Below are 21,695 nucleotides of genomic sequence, written 5' to 3' on the forward strand. Positions count from 1 at the left end.
TACCCTTTATTCAAACACTTATACACATATACAACTACATCTCTATACATAAAACAAACTATTATTAGGTATTCTTTTAAAGGAGAGTTAAGTATAAAAGTTAAGATACTAACTAGTTTATAATAGTATGCCAATCTACAATAATATCCCTACACCTACTGAGCCTTACTTCTTAAATACTGAGGCTTGTATTCAGTATCTCTATGAAGAAGACAGTCTTTACCGTAGTATGAAGTGCCTTAACTGTGACCGAGATATGCCTCTTTCTTGGTCTAGAGGAGCAAATGGCACTTTCCAATGTACTAGCTGTAATTTGGAGCGGACTATCCAGACTCATTCCTTTTTTCAACACCAGAATGTACCTCCACATGTTGTCTTATAAATTGGTTCAGAGTTATTAATCAATACTAGTGCTACTAATACTATTAATAAGACTAAACTAACTTGGGAGACAGTTCGCCTGTTCGCCAGATAAGATATGATTACTTTCAACTAATCATTGAAGATATGGAGAGTATATTTGCAGGTATGTATATTTCTCTTTCTACTTTAATTATTGTATTTTATCACTAATAATAATATAGGTGAACCAATTGGTGGCCCAGGAATTATTGTGGAGATCGACGAATCGAAGTTTGGCAAAAGAAAGCCATCTGCCAATGGTATTAGTAGCCACGTTGAAGGTGTTTAGGTTTGGGGGGCAGTAGAACGTACATAAGAAAGATGTATCATAATGGTGAATGTAGACTGGTGCAACCACCCTACATTAGAGCACTTGATCCAAAAGTATATCCTTCCTGGATCAATCATTTACTCTGATGGATAGGCAGCCTATAATACCCAACGATTAGAGAGGATGGGTTATACCCATCATATGGTGAACCATGAGCTATATTTTGTTATTCCTGGTACACAGATCCATACCAACACTATTGAAGGTAACTCTTGAAAAAATATTCTCCTTTTATATAATATCTAATACTCTCTTTTAGGCAATTGGGGTGGGATAAAGCAGCTCATTACCCGGAACTATAGAACTAAAAAGCTAGTCAAAAAGCAGCTTTTTTGGTTTATTTGGCAAAGGCAGTTTGCTGATGATCTATGGAATCATTTTCTCTATGTTATAAGGGATTCATATTTCATAGATCCTAGTGATCAGCAGCTACCTTTTGAACCTTTCTCTGAAGTACCAGTAGAAGAAGGAGAAGATCTGGACCAAGGAGAGATGTCTTCATTCCTTAGAAATTATTAATTTCCAGAAATCAACTAGTTAATTTCTAAAGTTTAACTACCTAATTTCTAGAAATTAATAATTTCAAAGAAATGAAGACGTCTCTCAAGAGGAGGGTAATATAGACCCTCTTAACCTTGAAGAGGAAAGAGAAGAAGAAGAAGAAGATCAACAGCAATAAGAACAGCAAAATAGGGCCCTTCTTAATCTGCAAAGACAAAGGGTCCTACAGCATATAGAGCGTCGAGATGAAAGGAGACGGCAGCAAGAGCAGCAACAATAATAAGAACGTGAGCAACAACAACAACGTCATAGACAGCAACAACGCCAGTCACAACAGCAGTCTGAGCAGTAAGAGCAAAGGCAACAGCAATAACACTTACAGATACAGCAGCTTTTACAGCAACAACAACAGCAAATAACACAGCTGCAATCTAAATTAGAGCAAAAAGACCAATAGGTCCAACAACAGCAACAGCTCTTACAGCAGCAATGGCAGTGCATCATTAGCTGTTCTTCCTGCTGGCTTGTTTGACGCTACAAACACAACCTCCCTACCATCTGTGCCGTCTTCCCCTCGCCGCACCGACCTGGACCTCAACTCAGAGCCCGACGAATATGGTTGGGTCTCCATGGATAATGACTCATTTATTAACGTTCATACTGGTATCATCGTGGATCGCCATCTATTTGACGAAGAAGCTTGAACATTTCCTCATATGTATTACCCTCACGTTGTACCAAAAGAAGCGGTTAAAAAAATACTAAATATCGCTATCAACGATTCTTGTTCCAACACTTATTTCATTTAACTATAAAATTGACACTTGATCAGAATTGCTCATTTAGATTCGTTTCAGGGGGGAGAGGACAGTACAGTACTGTTCTTTGATAAAGGTCTGTTCACTCCGGTTTTCTTGATTTCTCAGCTAAATCAGCTGTATATACAACAGCATCAGCAACAAGCATAATAAGTACAACAAGTACAACAAATAAGTAATAATAATATTATTACTATTATTAGTGATGAGGATGAAAATAGTAGTAATGAGGAAGTTAATATAGAAGATTAGCCTTATTTTCCTTCCCTTCTTCACTCTTTTTCTCTACTTTTATTCCTTCCTCCTTTTCATTCTCTCTCTACTTATGCTACCTTGCAAACCCTTTTCTATCTTATCTATTCTATATTTTACTCTTATATAAATATCACTCTATTATTTCTATCTTACATATATTCATAGTAACATAAAAATAAGTAACAAATTTTTTTACAAATCTGGCCTCCTCTCTAGCTGAGATTATTGCTTATATATGACTCTATATGTAATTTTTTTTCCCACACTCTAGAAACATTTAGGTAAGCTAGAAATGAGGTTTATACTTATTGGTTGCTGAGGGATTGGAACTATTGATCTTCTGGGTCTAAAGCTGATGCCTTAACCACTTTCGCACCTACCTTTCTATATATGGTAGTCGAGGAAAAACAGTCACTTTTCGAGGGAAAGCAGTCACACCGGGTAAATTCTTACAGTCACCTACAAGTTCGATGTTGGGGCCTAAACATTAAACACCTAAAGACTTCGTGACATGGGTCTCAGTATATTATTGTGTGTATCGACTACTTTACTAAATGGGCAGTAGCAAAGGCAGTATGCTATACCAACGCCACAGAAGTTGCAGCCTTTTTATACGAGGATATTATTTGCAAATTTGGAATCCCTTCGTCATTGATCCATGATAGATGAAAACCTCTAGTAAATGGACTCATGGAAGAAGTACAAAAGGTTTGGGGATTTATAGTCAAAAAGATTAGTCCTTTTGTCGCATTAGTTAATGGAGAGGTCGAACGTCTGAACAAAACAATTGGTTTAATCCTGCGAAAACTTCCACTGAAAGAACGTGATGACTAGTGCACATATTTACCTGCAGCTTTATTCTCATACAACACGATCCATCAGGCTTCCACACAAAAAAGTCCATTCGCCATATTATATGGAGTAGATCCCAATACACCTTTCGATAGACTAATGGACGAATCTATGTGCACCAATGTCGATCTTGACTGGACACCTGAACAGATTGCACAATGCATGAAGATACAACTTCACAAGTTACGTCAAATTAGACAACAAGCCGCGGCCACGATTAAGATATCTCAGGAAAATCAGAAGAAAACCATTGACAAGAAGGTGCTAGCTAAACGCAACCACCTATTGCAACCACCATTTAGTGTCGGCGACGTTGTCCTTGTATATAACAATGCAATAGAAACATCTTGGAGTGGAAAACTCGAACTCAAATGGCTGGGACCTTATATTGTCCATCAAGTTAATAACAAAAATGGTTATCAGCTTTAAACCTTACAAGGAGACATGCTACGCGGAGTATTTCACGGCAACAGATTGTGTATATCTAAGTTGCCAGATGTCCACTTTAGACCTACACTCACTGCCTCTCCACTAGTCAACCAGTCTCTGACCCTCATAGACTATAACACAGCGCAACAAGCCAGCGACATGGCCAATACCACGCCTCTCGCTGTAAACACACCTGACGATTGTATGGAAGACTCTTCTGCTGCGACCACCTTCGACATCCAGCAGGTGCTGGCGTTTTTGGGAGCCCCCCTAGATGACATCTTGCCAGCAGATCTGGTACAGATGATTCGACAATTAGCAGAATGGGAAGAGGCCAGAATTCGACTACCTGCACATAGAATCAAGACGGCTGAAACACTATATTAAGTAATCCAGAATAGTCTGCATTTACGCAATAAATGCGCTAATGCACAAAACCGCTATAAAAACTTACGTGACATTTACCAACTCAATGACTTAACAACAACACAACTGGCATCAGGCAAGAGTTTTCGTAATCTACTGAATAAGCATTTTCCAGAAGATGACACAAATCCCTACAAACGACATAAACTCAACAACGAGCCATCGCCCCACCTCTTTATATCATAGTCGTCAACATCACTATACATATAATAGAAGATAATCAATAACACAAAACAAAATAAGACAAAACAAAAAAAATAAAAAATAAAATAAAATAAAATTAACATCATATACACTTTCAAACTCGTCACTTGATCAACAAGTTATCAAGCTATAACAACCTGTCAAAGTGCCCCACAAAGCTTATTTGAAGCTGGTGGCACAAATTCATCGAGCTACTCCAACCCCGCAAGTGCATGAAGGTGCACAATCCTTTCAAACCTCGATAACCCGACAAGTGTAAAAACATTTCACACATCACTACCATGAAGGTGCAAAATCACTTCACACTTCATTCGAGTCACTATTAATCTAAAGTATAAATACCCCGGAATCTATGAATGAAACCAAAGAGAATACAATACCTAGACCACACTAAACAGCCTTAACATGTCCCTCTTGTCGTCACCCTACAAACCTATAACTCCGGACTTTTCAGGCATGTTCCCGGATGCGATCTTGGTTAACAGCACCCCTGCCTGGGTTCATGGCGAACCTACACCACACTCACTCGACACGACACTAGATACAACAAACAACACCCAACAACCGGCTCTGCAGCAATATCCCTCGCCCTGGGGAGGCAATACCGATGCACCTGGTCCTCGCTTGGTCCTAAACAACAATGGATAAGTCGAGTATCGTTCAGTTGACCTGGAATTTGTACTACCCACATTGGGTCCAGAAGCTCAGAACCGCCGAGCCGAGATGGGCCTTTACTACGATCTCATATATGATTGCGTGTCACTACACCTCTGGCAGCAACAGCTAAAGGAGGATCTCGACGCCAACTGCTGCTTACTAGCAAATCGTATCGCACACCGTCTAGCCACAGTACTGTCAAGAATTCCGAGCAACCTAGAATGCCAAGGAGCCATCCGCGTGTATCTTAAACAACACATACATGACACCTACATTACCGGTGATTCCAAGCTCCACGCTCTTATACATAGTTACTACAATACCTTGTCATCTACAAATACGTTTCCTTTCGCCCGGGACGTGCGTCCTTAACGGGCCCAGGATATGTAACCTACCTTATTGTCCTCAATACATTCGTATCAATAAATGGGCTCTTCCCCTTAGTATTGGCTTTGTAATCTACTTGTATCACTATCTGTCAGTTTACTCTCTATCATTTTCATCACAGACTTGGTGTAACTATGAGTGAAAATTTATCTCACACCTGTAACAATACACTTAGAGCATCTCCAACGCTCGTTCTAAAATTTTCCTAAAATGGAACGCCGCTATCCTAGCAGGACCATAGAATTGGCATGGTTTTTCCAACGGTCGCGCTATTCTAAAACTGGCTATTTGAATTTACTGCTCTGCTCTTTCTACTTCAACCACTCATTTCACAATGTCAAGCCAAAATATTCGCAACCTAAAACAAATGTTCGATGAAAACATCAAGGAAGAACGCCAACGTCAGCGCAGAGTTGAGCGTCTTCAGAGAATCTTTGCAGCTGATGACCAAGACGACGATCAAGTGAGAAAACCCAGAAAAGGCTCTGTTCCTGGTCATCTCGTCATTAACCGCGATCGCGTTGGAAGTCATTGGCGTTTATACAATGACTATTTTGGCGACAATCCTATTTACCCGGAATACAAGTTCCGTACTCGTTTTCGCATGAGTCGTCGGCTTTTCAAACGGATCGTAAGCGAATTGGAGCAGAAAGATGCCTTCTTTCCACAGAAGTACGACGCGGCTCATACGCCTGGATTGACACCGCTGCAGAAAGCGACGGCAGCAATTCGCCAACTGGCATATGGCGTATCTGCCGATGCGACCGACGAATATGTTCGCCTAGGTGCAAGCACTGTTCTTGAGTGCTTAAAGCGCTTCTGCTTGGCAATCAGCCGCATCTTTGGTGACGAATACCTGTGCTCACCAAACGAGGATGATATCAAGCAGCTTCTTGATATGGCGGAAAAACGCGGATTCCCTGGCATGCTCGGTTCCTTGGACTGCATGCATTGGGAATGGAAGAACTGTCCTGCCAGATGGAAAGGACAATATCAAGGCAAGGAGAAGAAAGCTACAGTAATCCTTGAGGCTGTAGCAGACTTCGAAACATAGATCTGGCACGCGTTCTTCGGTCTCCCGGGTACGCTGAATGACATCAATGTCTTGCAGCGTTCCCCCATCTTCGATGATCTGGCGTCTGATGTTACGTCGCCCGTCAACTTTTCTGTCAATGGCCACAACTACACCAAAGGCTATTATTTAGTTGATGGTATTTACCCGCCGTGGGCTACGTTTATAGATTCAATCACGCATCCGATTGAGAAGAAAAAAAAGGTAAATTTTAACAATGCATATGGAGAGCAGCAACTCTAACTACTTATATAGTTGTTTGCCTGTATGCAAGAAGCGTATCGTAAGGATGTCGAACGTGCCTTTGAGATCTTGCAAAGTAGATTTGCTGTGATTCGACACCCAGCAAGACTATGGCAACCCGACGATCTGTCAATGGTTATGCGCGCATGCATAATCTTGCATAACATGATTGTTGAAGATCAGCGCTGCAATCCAGGAGAGGATGTTGCTGATGACAACGAAGCCGAAGTATTGCGAAGTGTTGGATCGGCGCCCATTTTGACAGTTCGCAGGGATCCAAACAACATGAGCGAATACTTAAATCGCTATGATGAGATCAAGGATGTTGCGGTCCACGATCAACTGAAGAACGACCTCGTTGAGCATTTGTGGCAGCACCAAGGCAATATGATCTAGTAAAACACAAAAGATATTTTTTATTTATTGTTTTTTATTACTCGTCAACTTCGTCGTCGGTAGTCTGTTGAACTTCTACGTCCTGGACAATGGCTTTTGCGATTCTGGCCTTTGCATTGGCCAAAGCCTCGCCTTTTCTCAGCGTCCAATACTCGAGTTCAGCTCCTGAGTATCTGTCGAGCTGTTCTCGCATCACTTCATCGTCGTTCATTTTCTCCTGGAGCTCGATGCGCCTGCAGCTGTTCTAGACATGCTCCTCTTCAGCCTTCGCCAATCGAGCGCGATCATCGTCCAATTTACGCTTGCACGTTCCATCCTCCTTCTCTTGCTCCTTGGCTTTCTTGCGACCGATTGGGCGCTTCACATACTCAGGTGCGCTTTGATTTGTCACATTGACATACTTGTTACTGAACTTTGGTTGCTCATGAAGCTCATTGTAACAGTGTTGAAACTTCCAAGCAGATTTTGCAGCTTTCTTATACAGCGTTACTGCGTAGTCCTTCTTCACTCCCATATATTCATCAGTACTGGTATCGTATCGTTTATGAAAACTAGCATCCCCTAACCTCATTTTCTTCGTTGTTTCTGCTTTTATTTCGCGCAAGAGCTTTTGCAAGACAACCGCAGTATCTAGACACCTCTCTTTGGATGGTACCCTAGCAGCTCGAGAGGGCTCCCTGCTAGTTCGTACATCCATATCTCCCCCTCTTTGAAGAAAATCTTTGTAGATAGTCTCCCACAATATTTGGAGGGGAACATCGGTGCCCTTTGACGAACGAGTGGAGGTGGCAAGCCAGGATTGACACAACCACACATCCTCTTCATTGCTCCAGCTCGGACCGCGATTACCAGCTTTTGCTGCTGCTGCTGTCGACGATTCTGCGACAACTTCGGGAACGGTGGTCGATTCGACACGAGATTCGACATTAGTGATGGGAATCGGGGCAGAAGAACTGGAAGACATTGTTGTTGGAAAAGGAAGTGATTTATAAAGAAGAGAGAGCTTTATTTTACTGCGTACAACAACGCGATTTTACTTTAGAAAACTTGCCCTAATTTTGGGACGCCTATTCTAAAAAATTTGACCCTTTTCTAAAATAGAATAGAAATAGGACGACCGTTGGAACTCAAAATTTTCTATTTCGGAATCCTAAAATAGAATTTGGAACGACTGTTGGAGATGCTCTTACTGCGCAATACCACTCTTACTGCGAGTGCAAAAACAACTCACACCAGGTGCAAAACCATTTCGCACTACTGCGGTACCCATTGGACCAAGCACCAATCTTCTATTAAATAGAGCATGGTATTTACGATTTCAATCCCAGCGTAAAATCCAGATTTGGAAATTTCACTTTGTAATGACCATGCTTTTTTAACGTTGCACGTTCCTAGGAGACCTGGGTAAACTTCAACTTTGTGCCGTCTTCCTAGACTACTACCACATTGCATTTCTCAATATGCGCTCTGAAGAGGTGTGCTACTTGATTTCATCTGCCATCAACGACATTTGAGGTCTTTCTGTAAAAATCGTTGAGCATTTTCCACCGTTAGCCGGGATTCTGACAGACTGCTCTAAATGAGCTACAAATTTACTAACTATTTTTTTTCTGCACATTTCTCGACAAAGCAGTTGACCGATCATGCCTGTCACTGTCACTCGGATCGCAATGAGCCATGTCGAGTGCATTCTCGCAGTGTTTCAGTAGAATAGGCAACGCAAATTTTAACCATGTGTATTTGAATATTACTGCTGCAGCTGTTTGCTTACAAAGCTACAGATAGTTCGTTTTTGTAAAAACTTTTGCGCCTACGTTTTGTATCTGTGGCTCGAGCACCCATCGTAGGCAGTAGGCGTTATCATAGAGAATGCACACTTAACCCTATCAACTGCAGTACTGTGTACTTACTGATTTTTTGGTGATAATGCAATTTTGCTGAAAAGATTACAAACAAACCTCCTCCAATACTCGCTATAGCTACTACCTTGCCACGATCACCTGTGCCTATGATCAACAGTTCGCCTCCACCAACTTCTCCTGCTGTCGCTGCCCCACCTTTTAGGGCTTCGGGTTTAGAGTGGGCAGCGCCCTAACAGGAGGGTCAGCGGGAGGGAACGTCCTACAAATATAATTATCAATGTCATATTAGCAAAAGCATCTCTAGATCGTAACAAATAATAGAACTTCGGGTCTTTGCTTTGGTAAGTAAGTAGGGCGAGCAAAGCGAGCTTTGTTTAGGGTGTACGGTCACATCTTTAGTAGGTAGAGCGAACAAAGCGTGCTTATTTTAGGGTGTAACAATCACATTTTTAGTAAGTATGATAGAGCGAACACAACGGCCTAGGTTTAGGGTGCAACAATCACACCTTTCATGATGTCCCAGAATTTCCACCTCAACAATTGCCCAATATACGTTTCAAGAGCAAGATAATTCCACCTCTAAGATTCTGACCTGTAAATTTTACGAAGAAACTGAACACGATCTGTTCAGTTGCGAGGATTGCCCGGGTATTGGACATGAATCGTCTGAGAGCTCGGAGTGCATTAGCTCGAGTAACTGACACAGTAATCAGCTACACAGTCTCAATCTGAAAGAGGTATTGCCTTTAAGCATTTTTAGTGCAGTGACGACAATGACTTCAAGACCAAAATTATAAAAAACACCATTCTCACTCCTGTCAAGCAGAACAAATTTTCAGCATTGTTTGAAGGTAAAAGGTAGGTGGTAGGGGGCATTGCCCCCACCCGGAATCTGGGGCAGAGCCCCAGTAAACTGGTCCCTGGAGGACAGATGCTGACACGCAGCGAAGCGGAGGGGCTCACATCGTCTGGAAGCGAAGCGGAGGGACCAGTTTATTAGATTAAATATAGATAGTGTATTAGGATCAGTATAAATAGACCAATCTTTTGTATTGAATAATAAACAGCTCAGTTCTTTAGCTTCTCTTTCTCTTAACTTTAGCTTTTCCCTTTCCTATCAAAAGGATTGTCTTTTGTGGCTCCAGACGTAATAACTCCTAGTTGTTGAACTCCCACACTTCTATTTCATCTCTTTTGCTTATTACTTAGCATTTCATCCACATTTATCAGCTTTTCTTATACTATCCATCCTATTAAACAGGTTTCGTAACTCTTACACAAACTAAGACGTTACAATATTAATGAAGCAGCCTATCAGTACTATGTCGCCAAAGAGAAAGCGATGCGCAAATTTACATACAAGGATTTACTCGATTGGATAAAAACAACATACAACCTCGAGAGTGTCCCTAATACAACAACAATCTCACTAATGATTGCAAAAAGAAAACATGAAGAAGAAAACGGCATTGATAGAAATAAAAGACATAAAGCTCGAGCAAAGTTCCCGTATGTTTAAGCTTATTGAGTACTACTTACTATTCATTTTATTGATAAGAAAACAAATAATACAATAGGAACTGGAATACGCTTTATATACATGGATAGAGCAAAGATTCTATGAGAAGATCCTAATCAACTGGGATATCATTAAAAAAGGCGGTGAAAACTTTGCAACTAAACTGCAAGTCTCAACTGAAGAGTTGACATTCTCCAATGGCTGGCAAACCCGCTTCAAGAACCGATATAACCTCAAGATCCAAAAAATAAGTGGTGAAGCCAGCTCTGCTGATGTTACACTTGCAGAAGTGAAGTTGCCTGAAATCCAACAAACGCTAGAAAAATATGCCTTAAAGGACATTTACAACATAGACGAGACAGCTGTCTTCTACTCCAGTGCTCCTGTGTCTACAATTGCACCTGGACCATTTAAAGGGGTCTAGCAGGAAAAGTCGCGATTGACACTTGTATTGACGACCAATGCTGACAGGTCTGACAAGTGGCACCCGTGGTTCATTGGCAAGGCACAGAACCTAACCTGTTTCAACAAAGTATGCTATACAATAAAGTAAAAGATGATGATCAACTGCTTATTATATTTTCTATATAACAACAGGCACAGCAGAGAAAGGTTGACATCTCGAAGTACCGTGCAAATGCCAATGCTTGGATGACGCGCGATATCTTCAAAAAGTACCTTACTATGTTGGATAAATCGATGGTGTATCAGCAAAGAAAAATTGCATTGCTCTTAGACAACTTTTCGGGCCATTTCTGCGATTACGAGCCAAAGAATGTCGAATTAGTATATTTGTCGCCAAATAAAACATCGCTTATGCAGCCTTTGGATGCTGGTATTATCCGCAGCTTTAAGGTGCATTTCAAGTACCACCCTGGAAAACTTATATTTAAAAGATATGCTCATATTCACAGAAATATTCACAAACTATTCGATGATTGACTTGGTTTAAAAAATATTCGTTTCTTATGAACATATATTCAGATATTATATTTAGAGAATGAAACATGCTTAAGTGAATGGTTTACAGAATAAAGCGCAAATTATAATCAAGCTCGGGATCTTCGTGATCCATCGACGATCTTGACCAAAAACGTATTCTCGTTCGTTCCGCGCCTTTGTCACTCCGGCAAAGCTGACTATGTCTTCAACATCTACGACCTTGAGCTTCGTTCCATTGATTTTACGTGGCCAAGAATCGTCGCTTCTTTCGGGGTTGGCAAATGTCGATAGCTGTACCAATGCGAGCAGCCTATTGTTATCATCCCCAAAAGTATGGGTAAAAAAGTACTTTATATCACCGAAATATAGCTTTCGTTGGAATTCCATGTTTCGTCCCAGCCTTTGATCAATATTCACCCAAAGATGAAGGCGAACGAACGACGCATTGGCTCCACCGAATACATCACCACTGCTCTTCCAGAGCCTCCTGCCGGCCGTAACCTTTTCTGTTGTATCAATGTACATGTCATTGTAGGAGCCTTTTTCCCATGCCCAAAAACGTCGGAGAGGTTGTTTGCATCCAAGGTCTGCCACTGTCATCTCCTCGAATGGACCCCAAAGTTCAGGTGCCTCAGGATCATCAGATGCAGTAATGACTTCTTGCTGCTTTTCTTTGACTTCTTCCTTGTTGTTGATTCTTTGTTGGCGCCTGATAGCCAACAGGTCGATCAGAACATTACCGGCATTGGTACCAGCATCTCGCTTTGAATGGATGCGACGCTTTATTTCGCCAATTGCTCTTTTCATGGCAGAAGCTGCTAAAAATGGTAATGGCCCAAGTCGTTCGATCGTCTTGTAATGGTGCGCCAACAGATGCATGTTAATTGTATGCACATTTGGAGAGATATGACCGGACTTTGACTGTTCATACAGCCACTTGGTCCAAGAGTTTGCCGCATGTTTGAGTTCACTGATTTGATCTACACCAATTACTCGACAGAATGTATAGCGAAAAACGGTTGCCAAATCTGCCAGGGCTTATCTTGTACTAGCATCATCATAGAAATCCCAGATCGTAGTAGAAAACAAATACAAGCCAACATGAATCCAGTCAATTGCACGGTAGAAACCACTTTGAAATGCAATGTCGCCACAATCTACACTAAACGACGATGGGGTAGACGCCCTTGATGCTCCAATCAACATGCCGGTCTCGTTCCATGTGGCTCGTGGTAAGTACAATGGATTTCCTTCTTGCCTATATTTTCCACAGATTATCTGCCATACTTGTTTGGCTACACCTGCCATATTGTGCATAGGATCCATGGGAAAATAGGTGGCACCAGGAAAAACTGGGAGTTTTGAAAATGGCGTGGCTTTCTTGTGTCCTTTTGCATCATTGATTGCTTTCTTTGAAGGGTTTGGGGCTCTTTTTTGCTTGAATGATTGGATCGACCGTACAGTAGGCTTTTCGTCTGCTTCTTTTAGTGCTGCTTCTTGGGTGGATGTGGATACTAATTTTTCATATGGCGGAAATGTCATGGTGTTGTTGATGTATTTGCCTCCGATTGTACAAAATCTGCAGCCGTAGTAATGGTGATGAGAAGACATACACGCCATACGGGTTGATGCCGGGTAGTCGCCTCCAACGAAAAGAAGGTGTGCCTTGACATTAATAGTAGCCTGATCCACGGTTACATCCATGCCATAATTGCAGAGTTCATGAAGCTCTTGTATGGTTGGCTCCAGGAAGCTGAAAAGATCAACTGGTTTTGCTGGACCGGGGCAGATGCAAACTTGAAGCATGTATTTGTCTTGAGTTCGGACACTTGGTGGAAAATTATATACGATGACATGCACAATGGTCATGGAATGCTGTGAGCGACGAAATGGGTTGAAGTCGTCAGTAAAAATCGCAATCCCCAGATCCATTTCACCGGTAAAGAAGGTAGGCTTTAGAATTTTATAAACGGCACTGTCCCAAAAATCCTTCATCAAGCCTTCCTCGGATACATATTCAGCGCGATACTTGAGCAGTTCGCGGGTGGCTTCATCCCGGATTAACAGCCGAAGCTGTTCTTTCAACGATAACTGGATCATCGTCTTGCGTGCTGTTTTTCCATCAGCTTTGAATCGTGGGGTATGGCATGCTGAACATGACGTGCTTCTATCGCTCTTGGTGTACATCTTACAACCATTCTCGCATACATCATACTCAGACGGCTCAAGTGGATAACTTTTGCGTAAGACAGCACGTGCTGAATGGTAGCTGAGAAGTGGTGGGAGGACGCCCTTGATATACTTGTTGGTTCGTTTTATAAACTTGTCAAATAGTGCCCGTGTTCCTCCATGTCGAACATGAAAACCAAACATGTCAATGCTTGCTTCTACGTTTTCTTCTTGATCGAGTTCAGCGTCGTTGCTGTTGAATCGTTGATTAAAAGCGACTTTGCTACTACTTGTATTTTCATAATGATTTTGAGGAGGCGTATTGATACTGAAAACTGATTGGAACCGACGTCTGACGCTACTGAAGTGAGCGTGCTATTTTACTGCCGCCTCTTTGACTTGAGGTGCTGGCAGTTGTTGTTTCGAGGCTGCTTACACGGGATAGCGGCTCAGGTACCGAAACATTGTCATCCGAAAATTTGTGCAGCGCTCGTCTGGCAGCTTGTGTTTGCTCTTCATGCAAAGAATTGCTGGTGGATGGTTGACTACTACTTCCTGCAGGCTGAAAGCAGAGTTAATAGGTGTCTTACCGATAGTAAAACAAATTACCTGGCTTTCAATAAAAGCAGTAAATTCATGCTCCACTTTTTTAATCGTCTTTTGAATACAAATTGCGCGATGAGCATTGTGATCGGCAGCGGTAGCCTTTCTTTCGATGCCGCAAAATGGACATTTGAAGTTAGACTCTCTTGCTATTGCTGCTTTTTGGGGATTTTTGCTCATGACTCTGAGGCTAGTGAGAAAGTGAATTCAAAATAAAAACTTTTTTTTTCCAAGCGCACAATGCATGAAACACTTAGGGACCGACCCGTCATTACGCCGACAACCATAAACCTAACTCGCGACAGTTAAGGGTTCCTTACGTGTACTTTTCACTTTGACACAGCCTTTAAAAGCAGAAATATCTCTTTTTCTCCTACTCCCATGAAATGGCGAGTCTAGCAGCAGAAAGTGACGAAATACCTACAGGCGTGCTAGGTCTAATTTCGAGCTTTTTGAACACGGCCAGGGATATCAAACGGCGACTGAATGAAGGTTTCCTTGGAATGCAAACCGAGATCACAGAGCTTCAGGGAGCACTAGCAACCATGAGCAATAGAATTGTCGATCTCGAGTAAACCGTCGAGCATCTGAATCTTGGCGCTGCCTCTGCACAGCTTCCAACATACCCACAAAGCACGGCTATTGGTATAGAAGCTAGTCCATTTAACGGTATCCAGTTGCGCCGTGTCGTGTTGCATCCAGCAGATAACGACGGAAGATTGAGGCAGTTCTCTTGGGAGCTATACGACATCCTTGGACAGCACGTTTTGGGCAATAATACATGGGACCACTCGTATCTTACCACATTTAAGCAGAATGTCATGCCTTTTGCTGACGGGCTGGTCGATTATATGCGACAAACGGAAAACGTAGCAGTAACAGCGACATGGTCTGACTTGATGGACACCTAGCAGCACAAGGCGATTGCATTGCTCGAGGATGGTGTAGTCAACGAATACCCATTGAAAGCCTGTGCTGGATACTGTGGCGCATGGCTCATCCTTGTCAGAGCTTTTTTTATCAAGAAGATCCCTAGCCAAGCAGGAGGTACGGAATAAGCTACTTTTTTTGAATTCGTGTCCACACTTATGTTGTGTCTTGTACATACAGTAGGTCCAACAACACCAATACCTCTAGAGAGGACAAGTATACACAGAAGTTTGCTGGAAAACTTAGAGCAATGCAATGTTTGTCTGGAGCCCGAGCTCCTTAATCAGCAGCTGACCCAAGGGTATTGATGATGCTTATACTTGTTTATAGATGCAATTGTAACTTTTAATAACACCTTTTTTTTTGTTAAAGCTCAATTGATCAGAAAAGCATCACGGAAGAAGATGAGCAGACCTGCCAAGCAAATGAAGAAGAAATCGATGATCAAAGCAGCACTAGTGACGATGATGAAGAAAATTTCTTTAACGCTGACTATGACACTCAGGAAGATTGTGATCACGAAAGGTATGAAACCATGTAAGATATGATACATGTGATCGACTGCAATCGACTATAATCATTAATATAGATTTCCTGTATTGCATCATTACCTATCATAAGTGATATTGATGAAGACGAAGGCCCACTGTCTCTGGAGGCACAACTGACATCAAGCGAGGAGGATGAACAGGTCACACACCTGCCAACTACTAGTGGCAAACAAGCAAGAACGAAAGGAAAGTCGCCAGCGCAGAAGCAGCCAGCGCAGCGAATAAAGCAGCTTGTCAACAAAGCAAGCATCCCCAGAAAAAAAGGTAAAGGTACAATAAGTTGCTATCCTTACATTATAATATAAGGCATAAAAGTTAAAAGAAATTCATATCACTACCCGTTCTGTAGAACGCTCTCCCGTCATTTCAGAAAAACAGGAGCGCCTTAAAAGAAATGTTCGTACAAAAAGCCCAACCCCGGTCGATCCAGTCCCCACAAAACGTACTCGCGTCATGCGTACAGTTGCGTCAAAAATATGAGCATATAATAAATAGTCTTGCAATATTCACGTTGCCCCATCCAACCCATTAAAAGCTCACTAATAAAGTAATTTTGTTCTATCTCCCATTTAAACATCGAGCGTAAAAAACCAATATATTATCGCTTTTATGATCCATGCATATGAATAATTTTTGAAAGCTATTCAATGAGATCTTATATCTATAGCCGTAAATATTCTACATTATCTCAAATGTTTAAAAAGTATTTAAAAATGTTCAGAATCCATATGCGAAAAATATTTGAAAAATGTTCTATACAGCTGCAAAATGAATATGTATATACTTGCATATTTCTAAATTTTTATTGAATATATTTTTACGAGGGTGTACGTTGTTGTAATAATTATTAAAAGGTGCATTTCAAGTACGTTGTTGTAATAATTATTAAATAGGCTTTTATTATATGTAAGAGGAAATTTGAAAATAACCATTTTCTCTCTGTTGTATTAGGAACTTGTAATATGCACTATAGGAAAATTCTTGTGGATTTTAAATTCTTGTAAACACGAAGTAAAGTAACAAAAATTCTTGTGGATTCTTGTGAATTAAAGTAGCGATAAAGCAGTCTCACGTTCACAAAAAATCACAAAACGTTTTGTGGAATACCAAAGCGGTCACATGTTCATAAGAAAATCACAAAACGCTTTGTGGACTACCAAAGTGGTCACATGTTCACAAGAAAATCACAAAACATTTTTGTGGAATATTCATTATATAGATTTTAAAAAATAGCTTTATTCAATTACATAATACTAGCTAAGGTTTATTGATTGATGGAATCTGGTCGATCATATACAAATGAAAACCACCTCTTTCTCTCTCTATATATATCACATACACTCTCGCGATATATATACAGTACGTGTATGTAGGGATCCGCATCAGAATGGAAGAATCGGAATCGAATCGAATCGGAGTCGTTAAAACCCGAGACGATTCCGATCAAGAATAGTCTCGGAATCGTCTCAGCTTTGGTTGCATAGAATCGAAGAATCAGTTCTTTTCTATATTCTATGATTTTAGTAATTTGTATAATGTAGAACATTTACTTATATATCGCTAAAATACAGCTAAAACTAGTTCCTTTCTTTAAAGGCGACCTCCAAACTTAAGTCGTGTTTTCATTTATACCAAATAAAATATGAAAGGAAGGGGACGAGAAACAAAGAGAAAACGGTATAAAAAGAAAAAGGATAACAGGGGAAGAGAGGAAAAGAAGAGACAAAATGCTATTCTAAACGCCGAAATCGAAAGAGAGCCATGAATGCAGAAGCATTAGCCTTTGAATTGACTCTGGCTTCAATAGACTATGGGTATAGGGGAGCAAGAGGCGGTTCTGTGAGAAGCAGCGTTTAGATGGTATTGAAGTAACTGTGACGCGCATCATTACTTCTTCCCGTACAATGATACTCACAATGCATTTTTCTCTATGACCTACTACTTTACTAGATTTAACATGGTTTCTCGACCAGTTGGATCAAGATTGTCCATTCCATCTGAGATTGCGCAATTAGGGGCCATTAAGAGAATTATCTTACTCATTCACCCTTTGCCTTTCATGAGACACTATACACGCGTGAAGACATAGTAGCTGTGTGTATTACCGGTTGTGGTTCAGTTTCTCTAATATAATATGATATGATATCATTGCTTCACGGTTCGTCACCGCTCACAGTGCTTTATTTCATAGCGTACTATGCCTTGCCACTCGTTACACTGCTCATTCATGACGTACTACTATGAGATTTATGTTGCCATTTTCAATTGACCTATCGATTAAGTTTGCACAATTCGAGCATCGTGCATTTCTGTCATTTGCTTCCTCCCTTGCCTTCTATCAGACATGAAATGCACACGCATGTGCAGCCATATATAAGATGGGTTTCCTACACTTAAAAAACGATATCTTACTCTAAATACTATCCTTCCCTATAATTTTGAAATGCAGTTTTTTTTTTTTGATAGTGGAATGTTACAGCTCTTTGGAAGTAGTTTATATATTGCTTTTTGAGCTTACTATTTGTACCAAGCATTGAAATCTTCATTCATTACAAATAGCGTTCATATCTATTATTATATTTAGCTACATGTTGACTATAATCGAAGATACAGATTTTTTTTCTCTTTCATATAATATATCCGATTCGATTCGATTCCTCACTTGGATGATACTGATTCAATTCCCTCAAAGAATCGGTAGGAATCGTCTCGTGTATGTGTGTGTTTATATAATAATCAAACTTTATGATACTTTAACTTACCTTTTAATTATTTTTATTTTTGTGGGGGGGAGCAGCAGCTCCAAGCCGCTTTGTCGTATGGCGTCGTTTGGTAGACTGTGTGGACTGGGTAGGGGCAGGGGCAGGAAGAAAAGCAGAAGCAGAAACAGGAAGAGAAGGAGCAGCAGAAGCAGAGACAGGAAGAGCAGCAGAGACAGGAAAAGAAGGAGCAGCAGAGACAGGAAACGAAGGAGCAGCAGAAGCAGGAAGAGAAGTAGGAAGAGAAGCAGAAGCAGGAAGAGAAGGAGCAGCAGAAGCAGGAAGAGAAGCAGAAGCAGGAAGAGCAGCAGAAGCAGAAGCCAGTTCTTGTTGTCCACGTGATACTTAATATATATTTGATTGTAGTTGCTCTAGTGTAGTAGTTATCATACCTAGAAACTGCTCTCGACTTATTGGATCTGCTGTAGTTATTCCAGCATTCTTGGACGATGTGGCGAGCTACCCACTGGTCCTAGCAGACAGCAAAATCAATTCCCTGCTTCTTTGCCAGGTTCATGAAAAGGCTGATAGCCCAGTTACTATCCTTGCTTTGCAGCTTAGCAAAGTAGCAGGTCGTGCTGTTGTCAGCACGATCCCGCAATCTCTTCTCCAGAACGACCACAACACGCTCCCAGATGTGCTTAATGTCTGTCTAGGCTTTGATCAAAGCACCACCTTCAAACTGGTGGTAGCCTTCAAGGAGAAGGCGCTCGACATCATCCTTATTAGCTTTCTTCGCCATCTTCCCCTTGGTATTTAGAGCCACAGGGTGGGGAATGAGGGCAACCGTCTCAGCAAGTTCTGCTTCATCGACAACTGGCACCTCGACTAGGGATTGCGCTATTAGGATCTAGTTGAGCTTGTCCAGAATGATTGCTTGATTTGTCTCTACATTGATAAGACAATGCTCCACATGAGTGAAGACTTGGAGGAGATTGAGGTTAGTGTTGGAAGGTGTTTGGTTAGTGTTTATTTTCTTTAAAAAAAAGTTTTTGGGAAGAAGAGAAGAAAGAAAATTTTTTTTGGGAAACTTTCGCGGTAATTTAAAAGTATTTGTCACCTTAATTAACTAAGTGGCTATAACATATCGTTCAATTGAGACTTACCTATCATTTCATACTCATCGTCCACTATCCAACCATGCCCATATATTGTTGCGATAACTGCGATAGAGAGTAATCAATAACAATTAATTTTACTATAAACAGTAAATTAATTATGTCATTATTATTACTCTGTCAAGCTAACCGTCGATCCAGTAGGTCTAGGTTAGAGGAGGGATATGCTCATTACTATTCTGCTACTATAAGCTTTGAAATAATCATTATAAAGCATAATATATTTTAAGAATTAATATTAATCCTAAGAATCAAAAAAAAATTTATAGATTTAAAACTTTTTTGAAAAAATAAAACCTAATAAAAATTAAAATAAATACATTTCAATTTATAAATTTTTCTTAAACTATTATATCTGTTTTATTAATGAAACCTTTTTTATTTTATATTATAAAGATTAGTTCCCGATGAGACCTTTAGGTCTACAAGAAAGTACAAAAACCACGTCAAAGAGCATAAGCGGGAACAGTGCCATAGCAGCAACAGTTCGCCTCCACTAGTTACTGCATTGGTGTTAGCACCCGACCTAACGAATGCCAATCCCGGTACCTTGATGGGAACCACTAATCTCGGGGTCCCTCCTGAGATCATTGCGGCTAATCGCGAAAGTGACAGCATAGACCACAAGACCAGTGACAACGAAAGCTGTGGCGAAAATAATGACGAAGGTAGCGACGTCGAAGCTATGCTTCCACTTGAGGACGCGCCAACTCGCATTAATGAGGGGATGTCGACGAAATCAATGTTTCAAATATTGAGCAGCAAGCCCAAGATAACAGATGGGATCTCGAACTATTGACGATTGTTCTTAACTACAATCTTCCGAGGGATTGTCATGACAATCTGATTAGCTTTTGCAATCACTTTACGAAGCACTCTATCGACAGCTTCAGTAAGTAAATGAGTAATGATCAATGTATATATATGTTAAACATTTTTCGTAGGGGAAAATCGCAGCTTTGAAAACTTGTGTAGCCCATACTTGGCCAGCAAAAGGGCTGGAGATATTTGCCCTATCAAGCCGAGGAATCTGGATATGTGCGCGAACAATAGTGTTTTTTTCACTGGCAGTCAAGACAAGTGCCCAAAGTGCGAGAAGCCTTGTTATTTGGAAAGTAGGAAGTCTGCATAGGTCATGGGATATATCCCTATCTCACACCTTCTTGCAAGTTTGTTTGTCACCGCTACGAGTTGCGATACTTTAAGATTTGGCAGCAAGAGTGGAGGAGAAGAAGGCGTCACGACTGATGTTGTTGATGGGCGTGCCTTCGAGATCTGCCACCATTTTTTTGATGGAGAGTATGACATTACGCTTGGCTTGTTTGTGGACGGTTTCGTGCCATTCCGTCAAGGCCGTAATAATACAATATCAATGACGATTGTCCACCTTATAGTCTTCACGCTTCCTCAATCCGAAAGGTATTCTAGCAACGTATAAAGGTTTAATTTGGTACTGATATAAACTGGATACTACTTAGATACAAACTGAAGAATATGCTCCAAGTCGCCATCATCCCTGGACCATACAAGCCCAAAGACATTCATAGCTTTTTAAAGCCTTTGATGGATGATCTTCAGGTTTTAGGAACAATTGGAATGCGTGTGCATTGTCCTGGCATTCCTGCGCCGATACCAGTAAAAGCACATCTCATGCTTGCATCTGGAGACATACCTGCTGTCATGGATCTTGCATGTCACTCTGGACACACTTCTTACTACAGCTGCAGAGTATATGTTATCCTTGCTACAAGTTGCATCAGTCCCAGTGGCAATGGCTAAGCCAGATATTTCGTCAGTGGAGCTCAGCTGGACCAAAGCAGAAGCAACGACGAGTATCTTAACGGAGATACGGTAAATATCTGAACATATTGACTATGATATAGAGATACATGCGTTACTCAACAAAAAGTATACTAGCAACGCGGTTTGTATGGGACACTATTAGCAGCCTTACCGACATTCCATGGTGCATCATTTTTTGGACTTGATGAGATGCATTTAATTGGCCAGAACATTGCACACCAATTGTACAGATGGATCACGGAAGCCTATGCCAATGCACAATTACTGTTTGCCCTCAGTGATACCGCTATCAGACAGATGGGTATAGCTATATCGGAATCTGTGATGAGTCTTCCTATAGGATTAGATGGTGCATTATCAGGGAACAGATATACGAATGTGTGCGTGTTTTCCTTTTGCATAACATATTGATATATGTACTCCTTTTAGATATCTTTACCCGTCCTGCAAGTGCACGTGCGGTTAA

The 21,695-nt window shown here is 41.0% G+C and overlaps 3 protein-coding genes across 3 annotated transcripts; 2 read left to right on the forward strand and 1 right to left on the reverse strand.

Moving 5' to 3' along the window:
• Positions 1–4,643: 4,643 nt before the first annotated feature.
• BDB00DRAFT_854110 (uncharacterized protein) lies at positions 4,644–5,247 on the forward strand (the record flags this gene model as incomplete). Its single annotated transcript, XM_053125668.1, has 2 exons — positions 4,644–4,845; positions 4,873–5,247. Exons 1-2 carry the CDS (start codon positions 4,675–4,677, stop codon positions 5,245–5,247), a joined length of 546 nt encoding a protein of 181 aa, XP_052973640.1. The 5' UTR covers positions 4,644–4,674.
• A 7,885-nt stretch (positions 5,248–13,132) lies between these two features.
• Positions 13,133–13,516, reverse strand: BDB00DRAFT_741979 (uncharacterized protein; the record flags this gene model as incomplete). Its single annotated transcript, XM_053118471.1, has 1 exon — positions 13,133–13,516. A coding segment is annotated over one exon (384 nt), but the record flags the coding sequence as incomplete, so codon positions are not given.
• Positions 13,517–14,454: 938 nt separating this feature from the next.
• BDB00DRAFT_942971 (uncharacterized protein) lies at positions 14,455–16,120 on the forward strand (the record flags this gene model as incomplete). Its single annotated transcript, XM_053129421.1, has 7 exons — positions 14,455–14,639; positions 14,703–14,937; positions 14,980–15,115; positions 15,206–15,299; positions 15,371–15,523; positions 15,620–15,813; positions 15,899–16,120. 7 exons carry the CDS (start codon positions 14,455–14,457, stop codon positions 16,027–16,029), a joined length of 1,128 nt encoding a protein of 375 aa, XP_052973642.1. The 3' UTR covers positions 16,030–16,120.
• Positions 16,121–21,695: the final 5,575 nt, after the last annotated feature.

Source organism: Zychaea mexicana, assembly GCF_025766255.1.
Source record: "Zychaea mexicana strain RSA 1403 chromosome Unknown BDB00scaffold_141, whole genome shotgun sequence".
Classification (NCBI taxonomy): Eukaryota; Fungi; Mucoromycota; class Mucoromycetes; order Mucorales; family Lichtheimiaceae; genus Zychaea; species Zychaea mexicana.